Source organism: Micropterus salmoides, unplaced genomic scaffold, assembly GCF_014851395.1.
Source record: "Micropterus salmoides isolate LMB-PRFRI ecotype aquatic unplaced genomic scaffold, ASM1485139v1 Ms_hic_scaffold_7, whole genome shotgun sequence".
In the NCBI taxonomy this organism is placed as follows: domain Eukaryota; kingdom Metazoa; phylum Chordata; class Actinopteri; order Centrarchiformes; family Centrarchidae; genus Micropterus; species Micropterus salmoides.
The window spans coordinates 26,631,058-26,652,860 of record NW_024044459.1 but is presented as its reverse complement, the minus strand read 5'-3'; the positions used below and the strand labels follow the sequence as shown (position 1 = coordinate 26,652,860).

General features: G+C 40.2%; 2 protein-coding genes across 4 annotated transcripts in view; both read right to left on the bottom strand.

Moving 5' to 3' along the window:
* Positions 1 to 7,657, bottom strand: part of LOC119892318 (versican core protein-like) — a 56,431-nt gene extending 48,774 nt beyond the window's left edge. The window contains exon 1 of the mRNA XM_038704521.1: positions 7,597 to 7,657. Within this exon, the coding sequence (XP_038560449.1) occupies positions 7,597 to 7,657 (61 nt within the window). The remainder of the gene's footprint in view (positions 1 to 7,596) is intronic.
* The window catches only part of LOC119891645 (DNA repair protein XRCC4-like), a 24,401-nt gene continuing 8,836 nt past the window's right edge, over positions 6,239 to 21,803 (bottom strand). For 2 of the 3 annotated variants that reach the window (XM_038703421.1, XM_038703420.1), the window contains exons 4-8: positions 14,325 to 14,491; positions 13,469 to 13,633; positions 13,135 to 13,223; positions 9,961 to 10,093; positions 6,239 to 8,165 (exon numbers count right to left, since the gene is read on the bottom strand). In XM_038703421.1, coding sequence (XP_038559349.1) covers positions 9,969 to 10,093; positions 13,135 to 13,223; positions 13,469 to 13,633; positions 14,325 to 14,491 — 546 coding nt within the window. In that variant the 3' untranslated portion in view covers positions 6,239 to 8,165; positions 9,961 to 9,968. Of the gene's footprint in view, positions 8,166 to 8,947; positions 8,991 to 9,960; positions 10,094 to 13,134; positions 13,224 to 13,468; positions 13,634 to 14,324; positions 14,492 to 21,803 lie in introns of all 3 variants that reach the window. The other variant, XR_005442477.1, reaches the window with a different exon arrangement.

The window sequence follows — 21,803 nt, the reverse complement described above, 5'->3', positions numbered from 1 at the left end:
GGGTTAGACTGAACATAAAGTCTACATTCCTGTTGTGACAAAAACAACACAGACTAATCCAATTTGTTGTCTATCTGTGGTAAAATCAGAATGCTGTTTAATGGAAACATACTAATTGTTTACATATTATTCATAATTTGGCCAATATGCACTCTGTAGGACTGGCATCCAGTTTACCTTACATTCATTAGGAACCTGGAATAAGTTCCTGGATGAATTGCATTATAATTTTTTGGGCATGAAAATCCATTTGGGGTGTTCACTATTTCCATAAGGAATCCTCTTTGAGCAAATGAAACTTTATTTACCTTAGAAGAATACAATTCAAAAGCAGACTTGATCATGTTTGAATACTGTATATTTAGTGATCTCTGGAAGATTTTCAGTGTAAAGCAAGCTGTGTGCAATGTTGCTATACTTTTGCTTTATAATTAAACAATACAGAGAAATTATATAATTGTATAGCAATACTGCATAGCAAAAGGCAACTGCGGCTTATACAGCTGAGCATTAATGACTCTTTATCAATTTGTTAAATTTGTGAAAAATATTTTCCCATGTGATATACAAAGACTTATTTTAACAGTTCAAGTTGAACAGTGGTATCGTGTTTATATTTGTTCCTTAATTAATGAGAGCCATTGAAAGACATATAGGCCTCTTCATGTTAATTAAAACTAACAGGTAGGTCTGGTTGCTGACTCTAGTGGGGCGGGCTAATTGCTCCAAATCATGGCGTTGCCTTCTGAAGACACTCACACCAGCTGAGAGTGGGAGCAGAGGTGATAAGCCTTTGACAGCGAAGATTGCCCTTGAAGCCTGAAGGCCCTTGTAAAAAGTCGTAGGTGCCTTTTCCATACCTGCCTGCATTGTAATCATCTCACGGTTCAGCATCAGTTACCCACAGTACTTCTTTCCTCTGCAAGGCTGAACAGATGACTCTAAGAAAGAGAAGAGGTGAGGGAAGCACTGGGTGAGATAGAAAGGGAAGGCTGAAGTTAATAGGTTGTTCATTTTAAGTTATTTCTTATTGCACATCTGCAACCTGCCACTTACTGTGGCATTCAGTCTCCATTAGACAATTAAAATAGACAGAAAGGAGAAAATAACAATTAAAAACATCTGAACATTAGCGGTTTGAGAGAGGTTTGAGGCATGTACCACAATCAATAATACACTGTGACAGAGACAGATTGCATTCTCAAAGTCAAAGCTCCAGGAAACTGGTTCCATAATTTAACTAAATAACTTGACAAAGAGCTCAAACTGACCTGATTCTGGGTGGAATTTACCACCCAGCATAGTAACTACTCAGTTTTAGAGTTATGGGACCCATCATCATTTTACTGCTTTACCTTCTTAACTGAGACATCGTTAAGTTAAAAGTTGCAAGTCACTTACTGCCGTGTAAAAGGTCTCCTCTACTGTATGTGTAACCATGGAAGTCCTGTTGCCTTTCAGCATCCATAAATCAAGATTGTCAAAGACTGTTTGATCCTGGTGATCCACTGTGCGGGCCTCAAGATGACCCACGCATCACATGACCTATAAAGGTGGTTTACCTCCGGTCTCATGCCACCTCAGACAGCATGAAAGGGGAATTACATTTCTCCAACCCCAAGGGATCTCTCTTGCTGAAACTCACAAATCTGAAGGCAAAAACCGCTCTGATTTTAATGTGTTTAATCGATTTCATACAGTACACAGTTTCCACCCAGATCAGGATGTTTTTGTGGTTCTATAAAGGAAATCATCCAATATCTAAGTAAGAAGTAAGTATAAACTGAGTAGTGACAATCTGGAATCACTGCAAGTCACCTGATATGTTTGACAAAATGTTTGTTCCTGCATAAATAAACTTAACGAGAACATCCAACAACTGGTACATGAATAAATAATGGTGTCAAACAAGCTGTACAAATTAAGTGTCAAACAAAAGCCAAACCTGTGACACATGGAGCTAAAACAGCTTGTTGTGATTTCCCAGGGCACAGGGAAACAAGCTTGTGGTGTGTTTTGTGAGTGAACCCGTTTAGAGCAGAAAATGTGGGAATATGAAGTTGCCTCTGGACAGACTTGAACCTTGATCCTTTGGAGCCAAGTGTGGAGGACCAGACCACCGATTGATCCCTTCAGCTTTAGTGAGAGGCCATGAGAGGTGAGCGACATCCATAGACTGTATATAAAAAGGCAACATCACAGGAACTGATCTTAACCATGCCTCTTCAAGACCAAAATCTGGTCTATGTGTGTTTTGCTTGTTTTATTAAAACCATGTTTATTGATACTTTCTAAGGACAAAATACTACGAAGAAAATTTGATTTTAAAAGAGGAATTGTGCAAACAGAATAGAGTCTGACTGGGATTTTTGAGGCCTATTGGGGGAAAAACACACAAATAACATCTTAACGTATAGCCAATATACATTTCTGGCACAGAGCCCTCAAATCTGGTTATTATAGAACTGTGACAAATCATGTAGTGAGGAAGGATGTTTAAGGATAAACATGACATTAACAGAATAACCAATAATCCTAACTAAAAACACACATACAACAAATAGACTGTGAATAATAAATTTGAATTAGGAGTCAAAATACTTTTACATTTCATACTATAAAAGCTGTGTCTAATTTCCATTCATATATGTGCACAGCACACAACACAGAGATCAATTTTGATATATCTGCGATAAGTCATGTTGGTCTGTTAAGATATATCAGAGGCAAAATATTGTTTTTTTCATTAGCATTAGATAATGCCTCATTTGCATATTTAAACATAACATTTCAGAAAACTTGTTATACAAAAAATATTGTCTTATTGTAAGCAATCAACAAAGGAAGTTTCATGTTGATATCTATATGATACAATGTTTACTACCTACTACCTAGTAGTGTTGTAGTACTCGAGACCAGTCTTGGTCTTAAGACCAGTCTTAAGACCACTTTTTGATGGTCTTGGTCTCGTCTCGGACTCGACTGCCTTTGTACTCGGTCTTGTCTCGGTCATTGAGGACTCGGGATTTTATTTCAAGACCAGTCAAGACCATAACTTTGGGAATATCAATAAATTGCTTTTGCATTGTCTGATTTGTTAACATCCTAACTTTGATTGTAAGTAAAACTTATTGCTTCAAATGCAACCAATAACCCTAATTAAACATGTGTTGTTCCCTGTACCTATGTTCTCGTTCCACATTTTATTGCATGCCATGCAATGCAGGGAACTGGTCTTGGTCTTGACTCAGTCTCGTCCTTCCTCGGTCTTGGTCTCGACTGCTCTCAGCCTCTAAAAGTCCTGGTCTTGTCTCGGTCTCGATAAACTCTGGTCTTGGTCTTGACTTGGTCTCAGTTTGGGCGGTCTTGACTACAACACTACTACCTACTCATCTGTAGTGTCTGGCATTAATTTACTGAATATGTCTTGTTCTATTACAGGCTATTACTGTCCTGGTGGTCTATGAAATCATATCAAAATTTTGCTTTATTTCTTATTCACATTCCAAAAGAAAATGTTGGAGACATCTACTCTTACCTAACCTTGCTAACCAAGTCGGACACATTTTAGATTAAATATTTTCGAATTGGCAATATTACAGTAAACTATGAGCTGTGTTTTAATAGAAACACAACCAGACCGCAGCACCAGAATGCTACTCTTCTTCCCAGCCAACCACACCCACTTGTTTCTATGACTTCCGAACAAAATAAAAATAATTAAAAGGGGGGGAAAAAGCTGCACACTGCCATTACAAGGACGACTCCATAGTGTCACAACTGTCTGGAGTCTTCGGTACCAGGTGTCAATCAGGTAGGCACCAGGTGTCAATCAGGTAGGCACCAGGTGTCAATCAGGTAGGCACCAGGTGTCAATCAACCGTCAACCGTCAGTTGGTCTGAGGGGTGTTACAGAGATACCTAAGTTTGTCCTGCTGTCCACTAATTGGTGCCTCTAGTGAGAGCCATCGACCTGCTACCTATTATTTAGCATTACAGAAATGAATGAATATATGTGAGGATGAATTATTGAATGTGTTTTGGCACCTCACAGGAGTAGCACTCCAAACTTCGTTGTATGGTTTTTAACAATCAACATTTGACAATAAAGGCTATTCTATTCTTTTATTTCTTTATTCATTTGGTGCTCCATTTTTGTCTCCACACTTCTGTCTTTCCAATTTTACACCTCTCTACTCTTCAGTCATGTGGTGATGGCACTTGTTAAACCTCATAAATCATCACCTCAGACTTGACAGGTAAAAGCACAGCACAGGTGCTGTGGTGAGGCTGAATCACTAAGACAACAAGGCCTGTCTGCTTTACTAAACATCATAGACATTAACACATTTCTTTTCTATGAAAAGGCAAATGTGTTCTCATTGAATACAAGATTATCATACAACCACCAAACCACAGCGTCAAAGCTCTTGGGAAAGGTTTAAGTTCTAATGGTGATTGTTTGAAAGGATCAGCAGCTTGAAACTTTATGAATCACTGTATCTGCCACCTCCTAGCAAACCACTTTAATCTGAAAGGATGGCAAAGAAACAAAGACCGAGGAAGTGGGGGGGCAGAGAAAATGGCTTGATAACTAAAAGCAGGCCATTCCCACGTCACAGATCCTTGCCAATTGCAGTAAACATAACGCGGCATTGTGAGAACCTTTAATTTTCTAACCTCATCCCTTCTGCTATAATCAGCCTATACATGAACTCGGGACTCAGGATTACAAATTTAGTTTGATTAAGTGTCATATTTGACAAATTAGCACGAAGGTATTAATGTGTGTAGAAATGTGTGATCTATGACATTTGCACAGACAATGTGAAAATTCATCGAGTCCCTATGGTGGAATTCCCAGAAACTCATGCTTCTCACTGTACTTCAACCACAGAAAAAAATGGGTGTGTGAGACAGTCACTTATTAAGCCAGTCAGCAATTAGGCCTACACAAGAGAAGGCAATGTGGATAGCTCGTTGATCCTTTGGTCTCTGACCAAGAGGAAGTCAAGATAATAACATAATGCATTCCCGGCCATGAGGGAAAATCAAGTCAACTGTAGAAAGTCATTTTGGTTTCTTTGGTTCCAATTACCATTTTAAAGGATGTTTTGGTAAAACTGCAATAGAAATCTGTTTTGGTCATCCATTAAAATGCTTGGGTGGTATACATTTTTAAAATTGCTTAGTGGTTACTGTACATTACTGTACATCACTACGTAGCAAGCACTCATGCAAAAACATGATGCAAGACAACACACTTGCAGACATCACAGTTCATCTTAACAAGCAAAAATGTGAGTCATATCTCCACCTTCTCATACTTACAGGGCCATAAAAGTTATTGTTGATTCTCAGACCAACAGAAGAAAAACATAGACATTTATGTAGAAACTTTCCTAACAAAGTTACAAACTGGTTCACAATGTGAAAAAAAGAGAAAAACTCCCACGAGCAGACTCTACAGCAGGATGTCATTATCACACACTTAATGTCCAACTACCATCCTCTTAAAACCTGCAGAACATTTGGTTTAATTCAAATAATGAGGCCAATCAGTTCACACCAGCATCTCAAAGAGAAACCACTCGTTATTTGTAATGATGAAAAGGCTGTTTTAATGACCGGCTTGAAACAGAGCAGATACTCTTTGCCACTGGCAAAACTTGTAGAGTACTTTCCAATGCAGAAAAGACTGCATGACTGGACTCCAAGACAAGTCAGCACTAAATGTGCAGTGGGGATTTCCATTTGGTAAAGTTTTACCTGTAATGTACAGAATATGGCTGCAATATTTGTGCCTTTTACGGTGTGTATGTAAGCAAATGTACAATGCTCTTAACACTGTATTCTTTTTCCGCATCATCAATAGATATTCAACATCTAGAAAGATGTTGAAAATGATAACAAGAATGGTCTTTATTGGGTTCTAGAAAATAGCTGGATAGCTAGATCGAGATATAGTGTAGACTAGATTTTTGGTCTCACGCATACATTTGACACACAGAGTGGCACCAGCAGAGAGCTTCACTGCTGTTTTTGCATTGCAGTAAAATATATTCCCTTAGATTCAAACAGCCTGCCCACTGCTTTACTACTATATGTGTGCCGCCCCCAGCACACAGCGGCGATGCCCACTGTGAGCAAAAGGAGTACCCCGTAATGTATTCTGACATTGGCCCAATAAAATCAATTACATTTCTTGAGTTAGAAAAAAATAAATCAACAGAAGAAGTAGTCTTTATAAAAAGTTTATTGCTCTACGGAATCACAAAATTTAGTTGATTCACACAGCAAGTGAGTGCAATAATCTTAAGTGTAGGCAGACACCAATCAGCCCAATGTGTCTGAAGGGTGAGTAAACTGAACTCATAAGAGTCTATTTGATGATAAATTCCCAAATACGTTGTCATCTTCAGTTTTCAAACATTGCTTGTGTAAAGCCAAGTTATTTCAGACATTACAGTGTGAGGTCGGTGAAGCAGCACAGCCTAGCAACAGACAAAGACCGCTCTGTCTCACTGTAGCTCTGTGGCGGGAAAGCAGGAAGAATCCTGTCTTTTCCCTGGATGATGAGAAACCTACAGGTGCACGCAGTAAGTGAATGACGATGATAAGCAAGTGACTAAACATTTAATTCAGCCTGGCACAGCCATCATCGCTCTCTCACAAACAATGTTAACCCCTTAGCTGCATGGGCTGCTGTAGCCCATTGATCTCGAAGCCCTTGCTCGAAGGCCACGTGGTACTGTAACTTTAGGGTTACAAAGAACACAAATAGGCATGTTTGAGAATATACTGCATTTAATAACTGAGCATGTTATCGTAATATTCTGAATGAAACCACTGACTGAATTTTTCAGTTTAGTCTCCTGATCTTTAACACTTTGTGTCATCCTACATCGCACAATGTCATGCACTTATCTGTAAATAATCCTTAGAAACTGATCTGGACTTCTGGACCTTTAGAAAATGCCGTATTAATGGGATGCATAGAGGAGAGAGTCTGACATTCTCCTGGGGATTAACCAGCAAGCGCGTGTTGTGGGATTATCTTGGCTACCACCCGTGGTCTTCAGCAGACATGTAGGTATCATCAAAATCATAAAAGACAGCAGGAATATCCAGAAGTCAAAGGTAAAATGGTCAGATAAATACCCTGAATAGGTCTCCATAAGTTCATTACAGTCAGTGTGAAGACACACTGTGATGACCTCAGGACCTAGAGCTGGAAGCATGGGTAATGGAAGAGGTGAGGAGATGAAGAGAGTGAGAGACAACATAACCCTATTAACCTTCGGCAAAACACCCCCCAGGTAGTTTGGGCCACGGAACATTTGCAGAATAAAAGGGCAGATGAAAATGAAAAAAGGGGGCAGGTGAAATTATTGTTCGCAAAATGCTAGTTTAAAAGGGGGAAATTAAAGAGATGCCATCTAGTTTATTTTCATAATGAAAAGAGGGATGGAAACATAAGCAATGACATGATGAATAAGCAGCAACAAAGCAGCTTCGGCTCCTTGGTGGTGACACCCTGTTTTCTGGGTGTAGCCTGTTGTCCCTCAGTAGTTGTTACTCTTTCTCTGGTCTCACATAAGCCAAGGCACAGGGGCTTGGCATCCAAATTCGAGCTCAGGGCGAAGTCAAACTCCATACTCCTGGTCCAGACTCTCTACCAAATTCTCCAAGTCATTAACAGCAATGGAAGCGCTGGAGGGTGTTAAGTGCCTGTTGTCACATGACCACTGACGCATCTGGGCGACAAAGTCTTGACGCCAGCACCAAACAGAGCATGCGGTCGGGAGTGCTTGGGAAAAGATAGTGTCATTAACTATTCGTCTTTTGATTTATTGAAGGGGAGAGACGAGCAGCACGTCTCTCATGAGAGCTGTGGCAGGTAATTGTCACAGTTAAAGCAAACCAGATGGCAGTAACATACTCTGTCTTTCTGAAATTACTTTCACAATCTGGGACGAAATCTGGCATCAAATGTGGTGACACCTCCAGGACAATGTCGCCTGGTTGTCAATGTTTTGGTTGTGTGTATCGAGGTGAGGGTTGACTAGCCGAAAGTAGCTTCCCACATATCTGGATAAAAAATCATAAAATCCGTAGATTTAGGGCTTTAATCATGTTCACGATGAGCCCTGGATGTCATCTATCTATTGAGGAGGAGGGTGGAGACAAGACAGATGGGAAGAGAGGGAGGGAAAAGGTTAGAGTTAATATGTAATTTGCACTAATAAAACAAACATTTTAAATTTCATATTGTATACCTCAATATGGAAAAGTCCTCTGGGAAATTAACATACTGATATGAACCAAGGCTGAAGTGTATTACCATGTATCGTGGCCAAGAAGTTAATGTTAGTTGCTTAGAGAGAAGAAAGGTCAGTGCAACAAATTAAATCTGCAATGACAAGGGTGCAAAAGAGAGAATAAGAGGTGGATGTTTTCATTGGGAGTCAAAAGCTATTGCTGTCATTGCTACGTTGGACCAAGCGACACTACACACTGCAGTAATTTTCTTTGCTGCATTTTTGTTTATTTGCCAGCCAACACCCAAATGTAAGCTGTGGGAGGATGTTATGAGGTTTATAGATTTAACAGAAGTGTCACTACGACAAATGCAGGGGAGTTGATCATTTTAAGTGTAGCATATATTGACTGACAACATGATGACAACTGAGGGCCGATATTTCTTTCCCAATGCAACAACTGTGTCTGGAGATATAATCTATTTGTGTATTTTCTGACTATAGATATAGATATAGAAAGTCTGATATCGATTCTTTTTTGAAGCAGCAGCAGTAGCAAAAAAGATGCAGTATTACTCTGACACATTTGTAGTCCCAAAAGAAAGTAGTCAAAGAACCTGTGGTCATTCTATCGCAGTAAGTCAGTACAGTCTGAGAAAACATGCAGCTGTTGAATGTGGACAGACCTCACAACACTGTATGTTTGAGCCGGATGTTCAGGAGACACTTCTGAAAAGCCAAACATTAACAGAAGTAGATTCATTATTTTAAACTGTCAGACCCACCAGTGAGGCCAACTTTATAAAATCCTGCTGTTATGATGTTCACACCCCATACAAATGTATTCTGAAGTCTACTCCCAAGAAGAAGTTAAATGCCATAGATGGAATATGAAAAAGCACTGACTTTGTTTTTTTGCTAGGAACATTTATATATATATATAGATATGTCCCTTGCATTTAACCCATTCTATGTATTAGGAGGATGCAGCAACTTTTCTTTAGCATCCGGAGACCAACTCCACATCTAAGAGCAGTGCTGAGGTCAGAAGCAGCAGGAGGAGTACTGTGTGTCCTAACGTGTAATGCAATCAATAAGTAAAACGAAGAAATCCAGTTAAATAATTAAGCAGAAATGTGCAGGACTCGGAGCTGACACTGTTGGATGATAGCAAGTGTGCATGTGTGGGCTTTTCTGTAATACCAGTGATGATGTCAAAATGATGATTCAACCTTCTTTAATGGGAGGAGTGGAAGGAATGGGGGATAAAAAATCAGTAGGACACCTCACATCTGTTACTGCGGTGGTTGTTCAGAAGTTTGTCTGAGCGTAAAAACGGAAAAGAAGCAAAAACTGAAATTTGAAGGGAAAAGAGAAAAATGTTTCACTGGGCTGTAAAACTAAAAGCTTGAAATGATTTTCTTGTATTGTTGTTAAACTCTGGTTTGGAGCCACGTGGAACATCTTACACTTAAACTGCAAAAAAGACTGGAGAGATTGTGTGTCATGTTGATGTTTTAATTTGATCTACCCAAAAATCTGCAATGTGTAATCTTCTTTTCTCTTAAATATTCCCATCTAAACTCCTCCAATGACAACTTTTGTGCTATGTAATGCAGTTTCTAGGGGAAGCAGAGGCAAGAACAACTTTAATACCAAATATGGTGATACATTGGTTGTGTTGATTTATCTGACTAACCTGCGGTTTTATTCCTGCTCAGAAGGCTCTGGGCTCAGTGTGTTAAGAAATCTCCGCTTCCGTCTCGGTTGTTTATCTTCATCATCGGAAAAAGTCTGGTCCACAGAGATCCCCTGGCACACCAGATTACGACCTGCATACAATATAGTGCACATAGACACACACAGAGGCTCACACAAACCATATCAGGGAACCACCTGATATTGTGGTTGTTGCTACATCATTACTTTGCAGTTGCTACTTTGAGCCAGCACATCTTTAATTCATGATGTCACTAATATACCTGAACTCAGGGCAGTTAATTTGAGAAATCAATAATGTCTACCGTAAATCAAAGTTACTAGATGCTGATAACATTTCTTCACAGTGACCTCTGACGGTTTAGTCCTCACATGCCTCAAAACAAATGCATCTAGATGTCTGCACTCTTGTTCCAAATTTTTGGGATTACTAGGGTGGTTTCCGAAGCCCAGATTCTCCATCTTCATTGCTTAAAACCAATTCTCCATCAATGTCATTTTTGGCACATTTGTGGCAGTTTCAGGGCATACTGCCTCAGATAACCTTTGTTAACCCTGGTCAACTCCACACCTGAAGTCCAGTGACCTTTATCAGTAATAGAGATCTGGCATTCCACACAAGCCAGGTCACACTTGGGTACAATTGTTTTTATACAGACAGACATACAAACACACCTGTTTGCCCTTTAACACTGCTGCTAGCCTATTCAAACTGAGAGATCGACAGATTAAGCAGTTCAGGTAGATTAAAAAAAATACTTAGAGGACTTTATTCGCCATCTGATTAGGGGATAAAACTTTAAATGCGGATGATAAAATTAATACTAATCGAGTCTGGCATTACAGTCAACATGTGATTGTTAAAATGGTCATTTTTATCCATTTATTTATTCCCTGTCTTATCACAGAGACTCTCTCAGATGCTTCCTGATCCCCTAAATCACACTGCCTCTCTACTCTCCCTTCACACTCCTTCCTCGACCTCTATCTCTTTTATCTTTGGTCACCCTATTGTGAGTGATATGCTTCCTATGTTGTCACAATCAGATGCCAAACCTGGAGGGAACACGTCTTTTGTCTCCAAATCTGCTCTGTCATTACTCTCTCTTATCAGGCCTCGTCAATATGAAAACACACCCTGAGGCACCAGGGTTAACTAGGGCCAAGCATGTCAAAGGGGAACTGTGCAGCCCACTATGTTGGTAAAGTTTGTGTAGATTTCTAAATGCAAATGAAACATCAGTTTGCTATTGTGCACACCGTTTCTGATCTGGGTCAAACATTGCAATAGCCAGATGGGAGGAGAGCTTTATCAAAGTTTACTTAATTTACAGACTGTTTATAGAATTTGTAAACACAGAAGATTGCCGTGCATGGGTCACGTCCTCATTGTGAAGGTCGCCATGAATTATTTGGTTGCTGGGGTTACCAGACTAAGGCTGCACAATATTAACAAGAAGGAATAATCAGGCATTAGGCAGCCATTAGCATTTTGTAATAGCCACTGACATGAATTTATGGCTCGTTTCCAACACAGTGCTTATGGCCAAGAAAGAAACGCCCAGAGACTGATTTGTTGGACGGCTGAGTTTGTGTTAGTTACACAAAGATTTTGGAAAACAGACCCATAATGTTAAAAGCTCAGAATATGGACAGAAGATGGGGACTCGTCATCAAATTCATTAAGCTGAGAAGATTAAAGTGCCGGCCGGGTGATTTTCACCAGCAAGCAGAAAACACAAGAAAGCACTGTAAAACCCATTTGGACTACAAACAACAAGTGTGTGAGCCAAGACCGATTCTGTACAATCTACAACGTCCATCCATCTTCACTGAAGCCAGAAAGGCAGAGAGAGCATGAAGTGGAGGCTGTGTATATGTGTGTGTGTGTGTGTGTGTGTGTGTGTGTGTATGTATGAGAGTGCGTGCATGCGTGCGTGAGTGAGTGAGTGAGTGAGTGAGAGAGAGAAGAAAATGAGAGCCAAACACTACAACATCAATGTGTTTTGCAACTGTATTATCTTCTTGGGGAACACAACACATTTGAGAGAGCGATCAGTGGGTTATCCTAGCAGATTGCAGCGCTGTAATACAGGGGGGTTATGACTCAGCAGATGTGACATCACGCCTGCTCTGCATGATGCAGGAAAGGGAAGACCACCTCGTGGCCGGCTGTGTTGAAGCAATCACAGCAGACTTCGCTGGGTGGTTCATGACTCACTGACAGGTGTTTCCCAGAACCAGGCTACCCGAGGGTATACTCCCTGCTTGTGTCTGCTTTTAAGTTTACAATAACCCACCCCCCCGCTTACATAATCAATTACATTCAACTGTCAGGTTTGTTGGAAGGTAAAATCAGTTCGAGGAAAGCTAAAACTCAAGAGTTTCACTGTGATATTGCATCAATACTGAGTCACAGTGTGACCTATGACATCGCAAGGAGTACTGGGAATGGGCGAAAAATTGCCATGTTCAATACTTGCACGCCCTGCTCCACCAAAACATGGCACGTGTAAATAAGTGGAATATTGGAGCGCAGTGTGTTGCTGGTGTGTCATCGTAGCAGTGCATATCTATGAAGATGACCTAAATGAGTTATGTCAAGAGAGGAAGCTTCTGAAGACTTTACGTTTTAAAATTACTTTCTGAAACTCTCAAATCTGTGAGTGATGTGTTAAGCTTTTAGCTTATTTGGCCCCATCTTCTACTCTCTCTAACTGATACATGTGTTATCAGGTAGCTTTGTGTTTATGCTTTAATATGCAGCACTAGAATCATGATCATGTACCATGAACCTAAATGATACTTGCTCTGTGTTGCTCACACACACATGTGCTTGTTAAGTCACAAACGCACAGCTGCTAATTCTCAGCATATTATGAAAACATTGGTTGGGTTCTGCCTTACCCCTTGAGTCGTTGTTATTTAATTCTGAGTAATTTGAGGGCAAGGAGATGTTTCAGTCTGGTTATTACAATTGTCAATGCTGTTGCAACATATTTTGACGCAGGCAAATATGAATTTTTTATATTCATTTCTTAATACCCCATTATTCATTCTGAGTTGGCAGAGAATGGTTTACTTAATAGTCTTGGGAGCAGTTTTCCATCTGATAAGTGCACTCTTAACACTACACGCACACACAACTACACACCTGTGATGAGGATAGTTGACTCCTGAGATGGATGGATGCTCTGAACTGTTTCATCTCTTCTGTCCTGAATGTCATCTCCACCATTGTTACTAAAGGAAATGAGACAAGTTTGAGAGAAGAGAAAGTTATTATGTAGAAAAATCAGTCTGTAAGAGAGAGTGTGGAGAAACAAAGAAGAAAAACAGAGTTGATGCGTGAATATGCCTTTGAAAATACAGAATCTCATTGTACGATGCTGGCAAAACCTTGGGGTAATCATCTTTCAGTATTTTATATTACTGACCACAAGGGTCAGTATGCCGAAGCATCACAGAATTAGAGGAAGTCTGCTGACCTTTGTCTCCCCTCCTCATCTCTCTGTTGGTCATCGGCCTTTTGGAGCTGGAGGACAGCATCCTGCAGCTCTCGGATCTTGGCCTTCTTCTCGTTCAGAACCATCACAAAACGTGAGTACAGCTCTCTCTCCAACATTTCCTTATCCTGAACCTGCTGCTCCAGCCTGGTGAGAAAACACACAGACACCAAAGTGTGTGCAAAAACATACATGTAAACAAATGGACTCCCACTGGCACACGTGTGCACATGCATGCATGCACAGACAGACAAATACATGTTGTTAAAAGCTGAGGAATCATGTTTGTTTGCCTTCTGAGAGTTATTTGCTAAGAAGAATGATGCTGATGCCTCCACCCTGTGCAGACATAAGTCATCCCTTGTCTCTGGCAAAGCTTCATTCACTGGCCAAGGAATGAGCAAGTGGTTAAACAATTACACAAGAAATTTTATTTGAAAAGAAGTCAAGCACCAGGGATATATAAAAAAGAAAGACGTGCAAGTGAACCATTCGTTAGCTCCCAGAAATCACAAGCCCAGTTTGCAACACTGGGTGGAACCCTCAATACTCTCAAATGGGCGACCGGTGATGATGTCATGCTGGGTGATTGCTATGTATATAAACAGCTGGTAGCGCGACTTAAAAGGGAAAGAAAGCTTGCATGCAAACAAGACAATCAACAAACAAATACCAGCGATGAACATCTTAACAAAATAATTTGATTATGTCTGTATTTTCCATCAGTACTTTACATTTGCTCTCCAGCACATATGGCCATAAACACACATTTTAATCCTTCACACAAACACACACACACATACACAAATCACAGGGCTGCTTTCCTTCTCATCCTTACTCTCTGAGTATTCTCTGGTGCTCCTGTTTCAGTCTACAGTTCTCCTCCAACAGCTGGCAATTTTCTGATCCCAGATCCGTACCGCGCTTTAGGGACTCTCCAATCATCTCTCGGTTAAGCTCTAGAGAGTCTGGAGCTGGCTGGAGCTGCACAGAACCCAAGTGCACCTTGAGAAAGGAGGGAAAGAATGAGCAGAAAAAGGAGAGGGAAAATGAGATAACATGATCAAATATGACTGGAGTATAACGTTACAAAGCATAAGTTCATATTTAAAGCAATTAAGCTTTCTCTTCATTATTCATGACCAGTTGAAGAGCTCAGCAATGTGGGAGGACCTTAGCACTAAACAGTTCTTCCTGTGCACTGACAGGTTAAGGTCATTCATGGTTCATGGTAAGCATAACCTCTGGGTGCCTCCCTTTGAGCATGCCCGACTGGGACAGATTTAAGACAAAATTTCCCAGGTGCCCCAGGAGTACCTCGAGATCCTTAGAAGAAGCTGGAGGAAGTTGCCCGGGAAAAGAACATCTAGCACCACAATCCTGACAAAATTAAGGGACTAGAACACTGACGCATAGTTTAATGGGTTTAAAGTAGTTTCCAAAAGCAGCTTTCAGTGAAAAGTGAGTGAGAATTTGCACCTTAATGTCACCTGAAGAAGATCTACAATATAGAGGTGCAACAAACCATTGCATCACATTTTCTTTGAAGCTGGAGACTTTTTAAGATGATGAGGTGTTTTCTTCTGTCTGGGAGAAATACAGGATGAATTCATTGGTCAGCTGTAAACTATGCAAGTGAGCACACACTTCAGATGGCTTCAGATGTAATAAAACATTCCTCATTTGGTTTGCATTTTGGCACCGAGTCACAGAGCAGGGCTGAGGCATTGGAGCGGGCGGCAGACAAATGCGGAAATTTTCTAACTTTTTGTTGATGTGTTACATTTTCTAAATTCCACTGTAGCCCTCCATTTTTAAACAGGACTACTACATTTATAGCAAACAGCTATAATTAAATACAGAATACCCAGAGTCTGATCATCAGGGCTGCCACACCAAACATTTTTTCAAATAGCTGCAATATTTATCCCATAAGCACGCACGCGCACACACACACGCAAAGGTACAGCCCATGGTGCACTGGGAAACCAGAAGGTGATGAGGTGCTAAATCTTCATTGGGCTGCGTCAAGGTCGCAGACCCACTATAATAAAGCCGCCATCTTCAAAAGCTCTCATAACATTTTTGTCCTGGGCTGATGCTGTCCTGGCAGGCCACACAGCTGTTTTCCCCTCCACTGATGAACCTGAACATGTTTCAGTGAGTGGACACTGGCTTCACATTGCTCCCACAGCTTCAATCACTACCTCAGCCTACCTGTCTGTCTCAATCGATCATCTGTTCTTTGGCAGTCCTGTTTTTCTCACTGCCAAATTTTGCTCACTTACTTACTTCTTCTCTTCTATGTTTTCTTCCCTTACCTATCACTGGTCAACTGTCAACTCTCACAAAACAAACTTTTCTGCAATGTTTTGGGCATGAAATACTGTACTACAATTGAATGAAACCAAGAAACCAAACTATACCACTATGTATCTTCTGCAAAATCCTTTTTGATACCTGCACTATTTTAGTTATTATTAGAAACTAATAACTAGTAACTTTGATGACCCCTTGACTTTTGCTCTAACACCACCAACAGATCAGATTCCTGTGTCTGTCCTGTCCCTAAGTACAGTCTCACAGAGCTGCTAGAGTGCCTGTACACACTTTGGCTTGGTTCAACCAACAACGATTCATTTTTAAACCTGATTAAATCAACATTAAATCTTAAATTACAGACTCAACCATATTTATGACGCTGCTGAATTTCTCTCAAGCAGCAAAACAGGCGGTCTCTTTTTACCTTACTGTGCTAGAGCTTCTCTGGCGAGCCGTCATAAGTAGGCTAAGTACCTTTTTATCTAGCTGGTTAACAATGTAACATTTTGTTATCTCTTCTTAATTTTAATTCTGGATATACTTATTTTAAACCAAGTTTTACAAAACTCTGATAAGGACTAACCATGGATTAATTTCATCTTTATTGGTAAAACTCAGGCTTAGTCTTGTTTACATGTGTTCTTCCTGTGTTTTTTAGGGGTTTGAATGCCACCAACTTTCACTACATTATGGCCCTGTGCATTCAGCAAAGTGCCCATCATGACCACAGAGGCTCATGTGCGTGCTCACATGCGTTTTGATCATGGGATAAGAAAACAAAACAGGGGTTGCTCATAAAAAGATTTGCAAGTGATCAAAAACCCTGCTCTCTGAATAAGTGGCTTACTGACTGTCTGCTCAATGAAAATAACTCCATTCAGCATAATTTCACAATAAAATTAATGTAGATAAAGAGATGATTCTCAAAAAATCTCTTTGCTTTGTTGCATGCTTATTCCGTACTTACTCTGTGCTGCCAATAAAGCCCAGTCTGATCACAACAAGGAAATCAGTAATCCAACAAGTCATCTTAATAGCATGAGGACATAGAGGAGACCACCCAGGATCCAAGGAGGATGAGGTTCCCAAGAACTCATAAAGGTCTAGAGCAACATCAGGATCCAGTGCAGGCTACTCTCAGGGAATCAGAGTGAATTTGTGTGACACAGAGCTTCATAATTCAGTGTTTGCGCAAGATGGTCCACCATTAACACAAAATTGTGAGACTAGTGTAGGAAGAGGCCTAGTAAGAATGGCTGCTGTTTGGCTTAGTCATTTGAATAGTGTGTCAGTCATCCTGTCCACTTCAAAGATATACCAACTTGCACATTAGGCTACACGTTACAATCCATCCGCACATATGCAGAGTAGCACAATTTGCGAGGTGTGATAAATGTGAGCGCTTTGATCTTACCTCAAACCTCGCCTCTGTATCTACTCAAACTTCTCTTCTACCTCTTGCTACCTTTGCCTAAAGCTCCGCTGTTCTTTCAGAGGAAGGTCATTTGGCAATAAATCAGCCACGTGAGAAAGGATAATGTGAAGGCATTGGACTGACATGCTGAGTACACTAATATTTCCACGCACAAGAATGTTATCTTGTCTTACATTTACTGTACAAGTCTCACTCGATCATAATGTCTGGTACTTTGACAAACTCTGTGATCAAAGTTTTACCCACTGAGCATAAATCTTCCTGACCAGCATGTTAACATGGTATTACCAGTTTAAGACACCAGATACAGAGATCTAAACTGCTGGAAGCACAACCCTTATTTACTGGATTAACACTGGAAATGGCTCTCAGCTGCTGTTTATTTCTTGTGCTCCTTCTTTTAAATACCAAAGGTTTTATGTTTCGCTGTCTTTACTTTCAGGGTTTCTGAGAAGACCCACAGCAGTAAACATGTGAATTCCAGATTACCTATAGCTTAATGTGCAGCATGGTAGGAGGAAGGATGCACTACACAATTTATTTTCTTGAGCTTCTGCTTCTCTCCTGAGACACAAAGATAAAGTTAAAGGTCAGTCCGAACACTGTTGCCAGCCTCTGCCGAGGTGTGGGAGGTCAGACTGTTTGTCTGTGATCCTCAACCCACTGCCACATTCTTTCTACTGTGTTAAATTACTAAAACAACAAAAACATAAGTAAAGCGTTCATAGTTGTTGTTTCAGTCTCTAACAGCATTTGACATGACTTTCATGTGACAAGGTGGGCTAATTGATGACAAATTAAAGATCAACAAAGCTAATATGACAGGACAAGAGGAAAATACATCTAAGACGAGAAAAGACGCTTCATAAATCTTTGCAATCCCTGAAGAATGTACTTTCTGGGATGAAGTATACTGTTAATAGCATCAACAAATGAGACAAAGCTAATTGAGATTTGAGATATGTGAATGTAAAATCTTGGTTTCAGGATAAGTTTGTCCGACATTATAACATGGTAGGGTGTGTGTGTGTGTGTGTGTGTGTGTGTGTGTGTGTGTGTGTGTGTGTGTGTGTGTAGGTGTGTGTGTGGTCTAACTGTTTGTTTGTGTGTGAGTCTCCAGACAGCTAGCCAGACCATAAGGTTGAAACCCTGGAGAAGGAGGGACGTAGGTGTGGAGGACAAAGCCAAAAGAACACAGTCCCAGTGAAATTGATACCATAACACAATGTGGGCACAGAGAACACAAAGGTCTCCTTATTACACGGTCCAACACATTGTGGGAGACCAACCCCGCCATTTGTTCCTGTTGATCAGAGAACAATAAACCCCATTAAACAATAAGCATTAATCAGTGATATTAAAGTAAACTGGCATCATTGAAGCCTCTAACTAGATCACTAGCATATTTATCTAATTTGCAAACAAAAACTCCACCTTCTAATAATACTTGTTCACAATGTTTATATTATTATAATTTCATATGAATGCAAAGATATAGTGAAGATGTCAGTGATCCAGTGAATTATTCTATTTAAAATAAATGAAGGGAACAGAGAAGTGAGTGGGTGAGTGCATGATGACAAAGAGACAGTGTTCATGGGTGGGCAAGGATACTCACTATAGGAAGTGTGGGCATTGTGCAGCAATCAGCTTGACCCATCAGCTCCCTCGTCTGCCGTGCAGAGGCGTGAGGCCAGATAAAAAGCAGGAAGTGAGGGCGGCAGCACTCAGTCTGTCCCCGATAACATGAATGTTCCCATAAACACAGAGCATGCTATGACACAGTACTAACATCAGAACAGGGGGATACAGTTTGAATGCTTAATTTCACTTTGGTATCAGCCTAGAATACTGGGTTCAGAGATGTCTGTAGCAGGAATACATTATTAAGATTTACTCACATTAATACTGTAAACATCAACCAGAGAGACAAGCTACAAGTACTGTGAGGTGGAACTTGCTGGTGGTAACAGCAGAAGAAATGCGTCGGTGGATCAGACTCTTCAGGACTGTCAGGATACAAATCTGGCTTCCATTTGTGCCACAAATTCTCAGACAGTAAAAGCAGAACAAAAACTTGACTACAGCTGTAAAAGCCAAACATGTAACCAATTTGTCCTTTTTTGCTTTTGATGATTGCAGATTTTATTAAATGTTCTTCTGAAACCACAATAAAAGCATTTTGGCTGCTTTGTGGGACTGAAACTTTCACCAGATTAGCTTCATAATTGATTGTGAATTGAGAAATTGAGGCTGAAAATCATTACATTATGTTTTGTAAAACAGCAGGAAACCCTGATGAAGGGATACCTTATCCTGTCATTTATCACCAGTTTGCAGTATTTCTAGTCTTCTGCCAACATATATTACAGTAATTTATATGCACAGAAGTAGACATCTGCATTTAAAAACCCTGCCGATGTTTGCTATTAGATACTTGGCTTGATGATATTTGGTATAGCACACAAAAATAAAAAAAGCAAAAGATTAATAAGACAGCTCTGAGAGCAGCTTTGAGATCTGTCTGGTGGAAAAGCCCACACTTAAAAATGATCAATTTGCATTATTAGAGTTTGTAAATAATGTTGACAAAAGTTGTTCATGTGCAAAGCCACTCACAAGTCTATAATGTATAATTTCACACTTCAAAATGTGAGGTTATTCAATCAGAATAAAAAAACATGGACTACTCCAGTGAACTTTGTGACTGGTGTCACGCTGCACAGCTGTAATCCCCAGTGAACTATGACACAAGTTGTATTTGACAAACATAACAACATGGAACATTCAGTGCCACAGTCATCCACCCAGACTCACGCAGAATCCTGTGGCTTCAATTACCACAACCGTCAAGAATTAAGAGTCCAAATCTCCCTGGGTCGAAGCTGGTCTGAAGTAAGATCTGAGCTAGAAGTGCTGCTCAAAAGATAGTGACAGTTTTTATGAAATAAAATAATAAGTCTGCACAAAAGAGAGGCTATGACCTACATAAAAAAACACTAAACTTAAAAGATATACAGTTCAAGTTGTGTGTGTCATATTTAGGAGCCAAATTGTGGTAGGCCTAAACAGACATACAGGATCTGTTAATTCTCCTTAAATGCTCAAACATCCATAATCTGCAAGGACATGAAGTGTTTGTTGACGTGCCAGCACTAGAATCTTTTTTCCACCAATAACAGATCGGTACTTAAACAGACATTAAGGAGGAGATAATGTCTGACTCAGCCAAGTAAAACACCTGCTTAGTAGTAGTTTAACAACAAACACCCAAATTACATCATTACAAGTTCTGGGGGTCATATTCATAAAATATTAATGTCAGGTTAAGTTCACCACCTGTTTTGTCCATAACCTCCTTTCTTCTGTTCCCAACTGGAACTTGCCTCATTTTTGGTCGTTTCTGTGCCCTGAAATTATCTGGCTGAGAAAATACGTTCCACTTTATAACTTGTGACATGTTAAAAAAAAAAGCCAAATGAGGGAGAGCAAAGGGAAAAGAAAAGAAGCAGGTGTTAGACTAAGAGTGGTAGTTTGCACTTAATGCTAACAGTCCCCCAGGATTCTACCACACACATACTGCACACAGTGATGATCATCAACAAAGCAGCAACAATGTGAGCATGGATCACATTTTTAAAAAGCACACTTTGGGCCTCTGTCAATCATTTTGTGTGGTCTAGTTGCTGCTTTTGGTAACAACTTTTCCCTGTGCAACCACCACCTACACAAATGAGAGAGTTGATTTGTAGCATGTAAAACCAGTAAAATGTTTTGTTTGAAATTGGTCATATTATGCTAATTTTCAGGTTCATACTTTTATTTAGGGGTTGTACCAGTACAGGTTTACATGGTTTCATTTTCAAAAAACACCATGTTTTTTCACCTCTTCACCCTGTATGTTGAACAATCTGTTTTAGCTATGGAGTGATGCATCTTACCTCGACAAGATCTTTGTTGGGAGTTGCACATACGCAGTTCCTAGTTAAGGACTACTAGCCAATCAGAAGCAGAGTAGGGCGGGCCCTGAAAAGCCGGCAAACACGGCTTCGGTTCAGCTGTATACATTCCCCTTACCAGCTTAGCAACATAGACATAGACATAGATAGTTTCAGAGTGGTGATTTATTAATCTGTATCAAAAGTATTTTTCATCCATAAAGTTATAACTGTGCTCTGTCTTTACATCACAGTAACAGCTTTACGTCCATTGACTGCCTGGAGGGTAGCTAGTGTTTGGAAGGCAGAGGGGAGTCAACAGGCGGATGTCTTGTCACTGTGTGCTGCAGCTTAGAAAGTTTTTGAGTTTGAGGGCGTGTCTAAATAGTCATATGGGGAGTGTTATAATGCGTGTAGGGCTGAAATGATTCATCGATTAAAACGATTAATAAAATGCATCGACACAAATTCTTTGCGTCGATGCTTCGTTTAATCCATGTAACTTTACGCCACAGTGTTTCGCACGGACATTTATTACTGTCGCACATCGCGCTTACGCTGTGAACACGACGTGGCTATGATGGAGCTGTTTGCAAAGTGGAGGGAGAGGGAGAAAATAGCG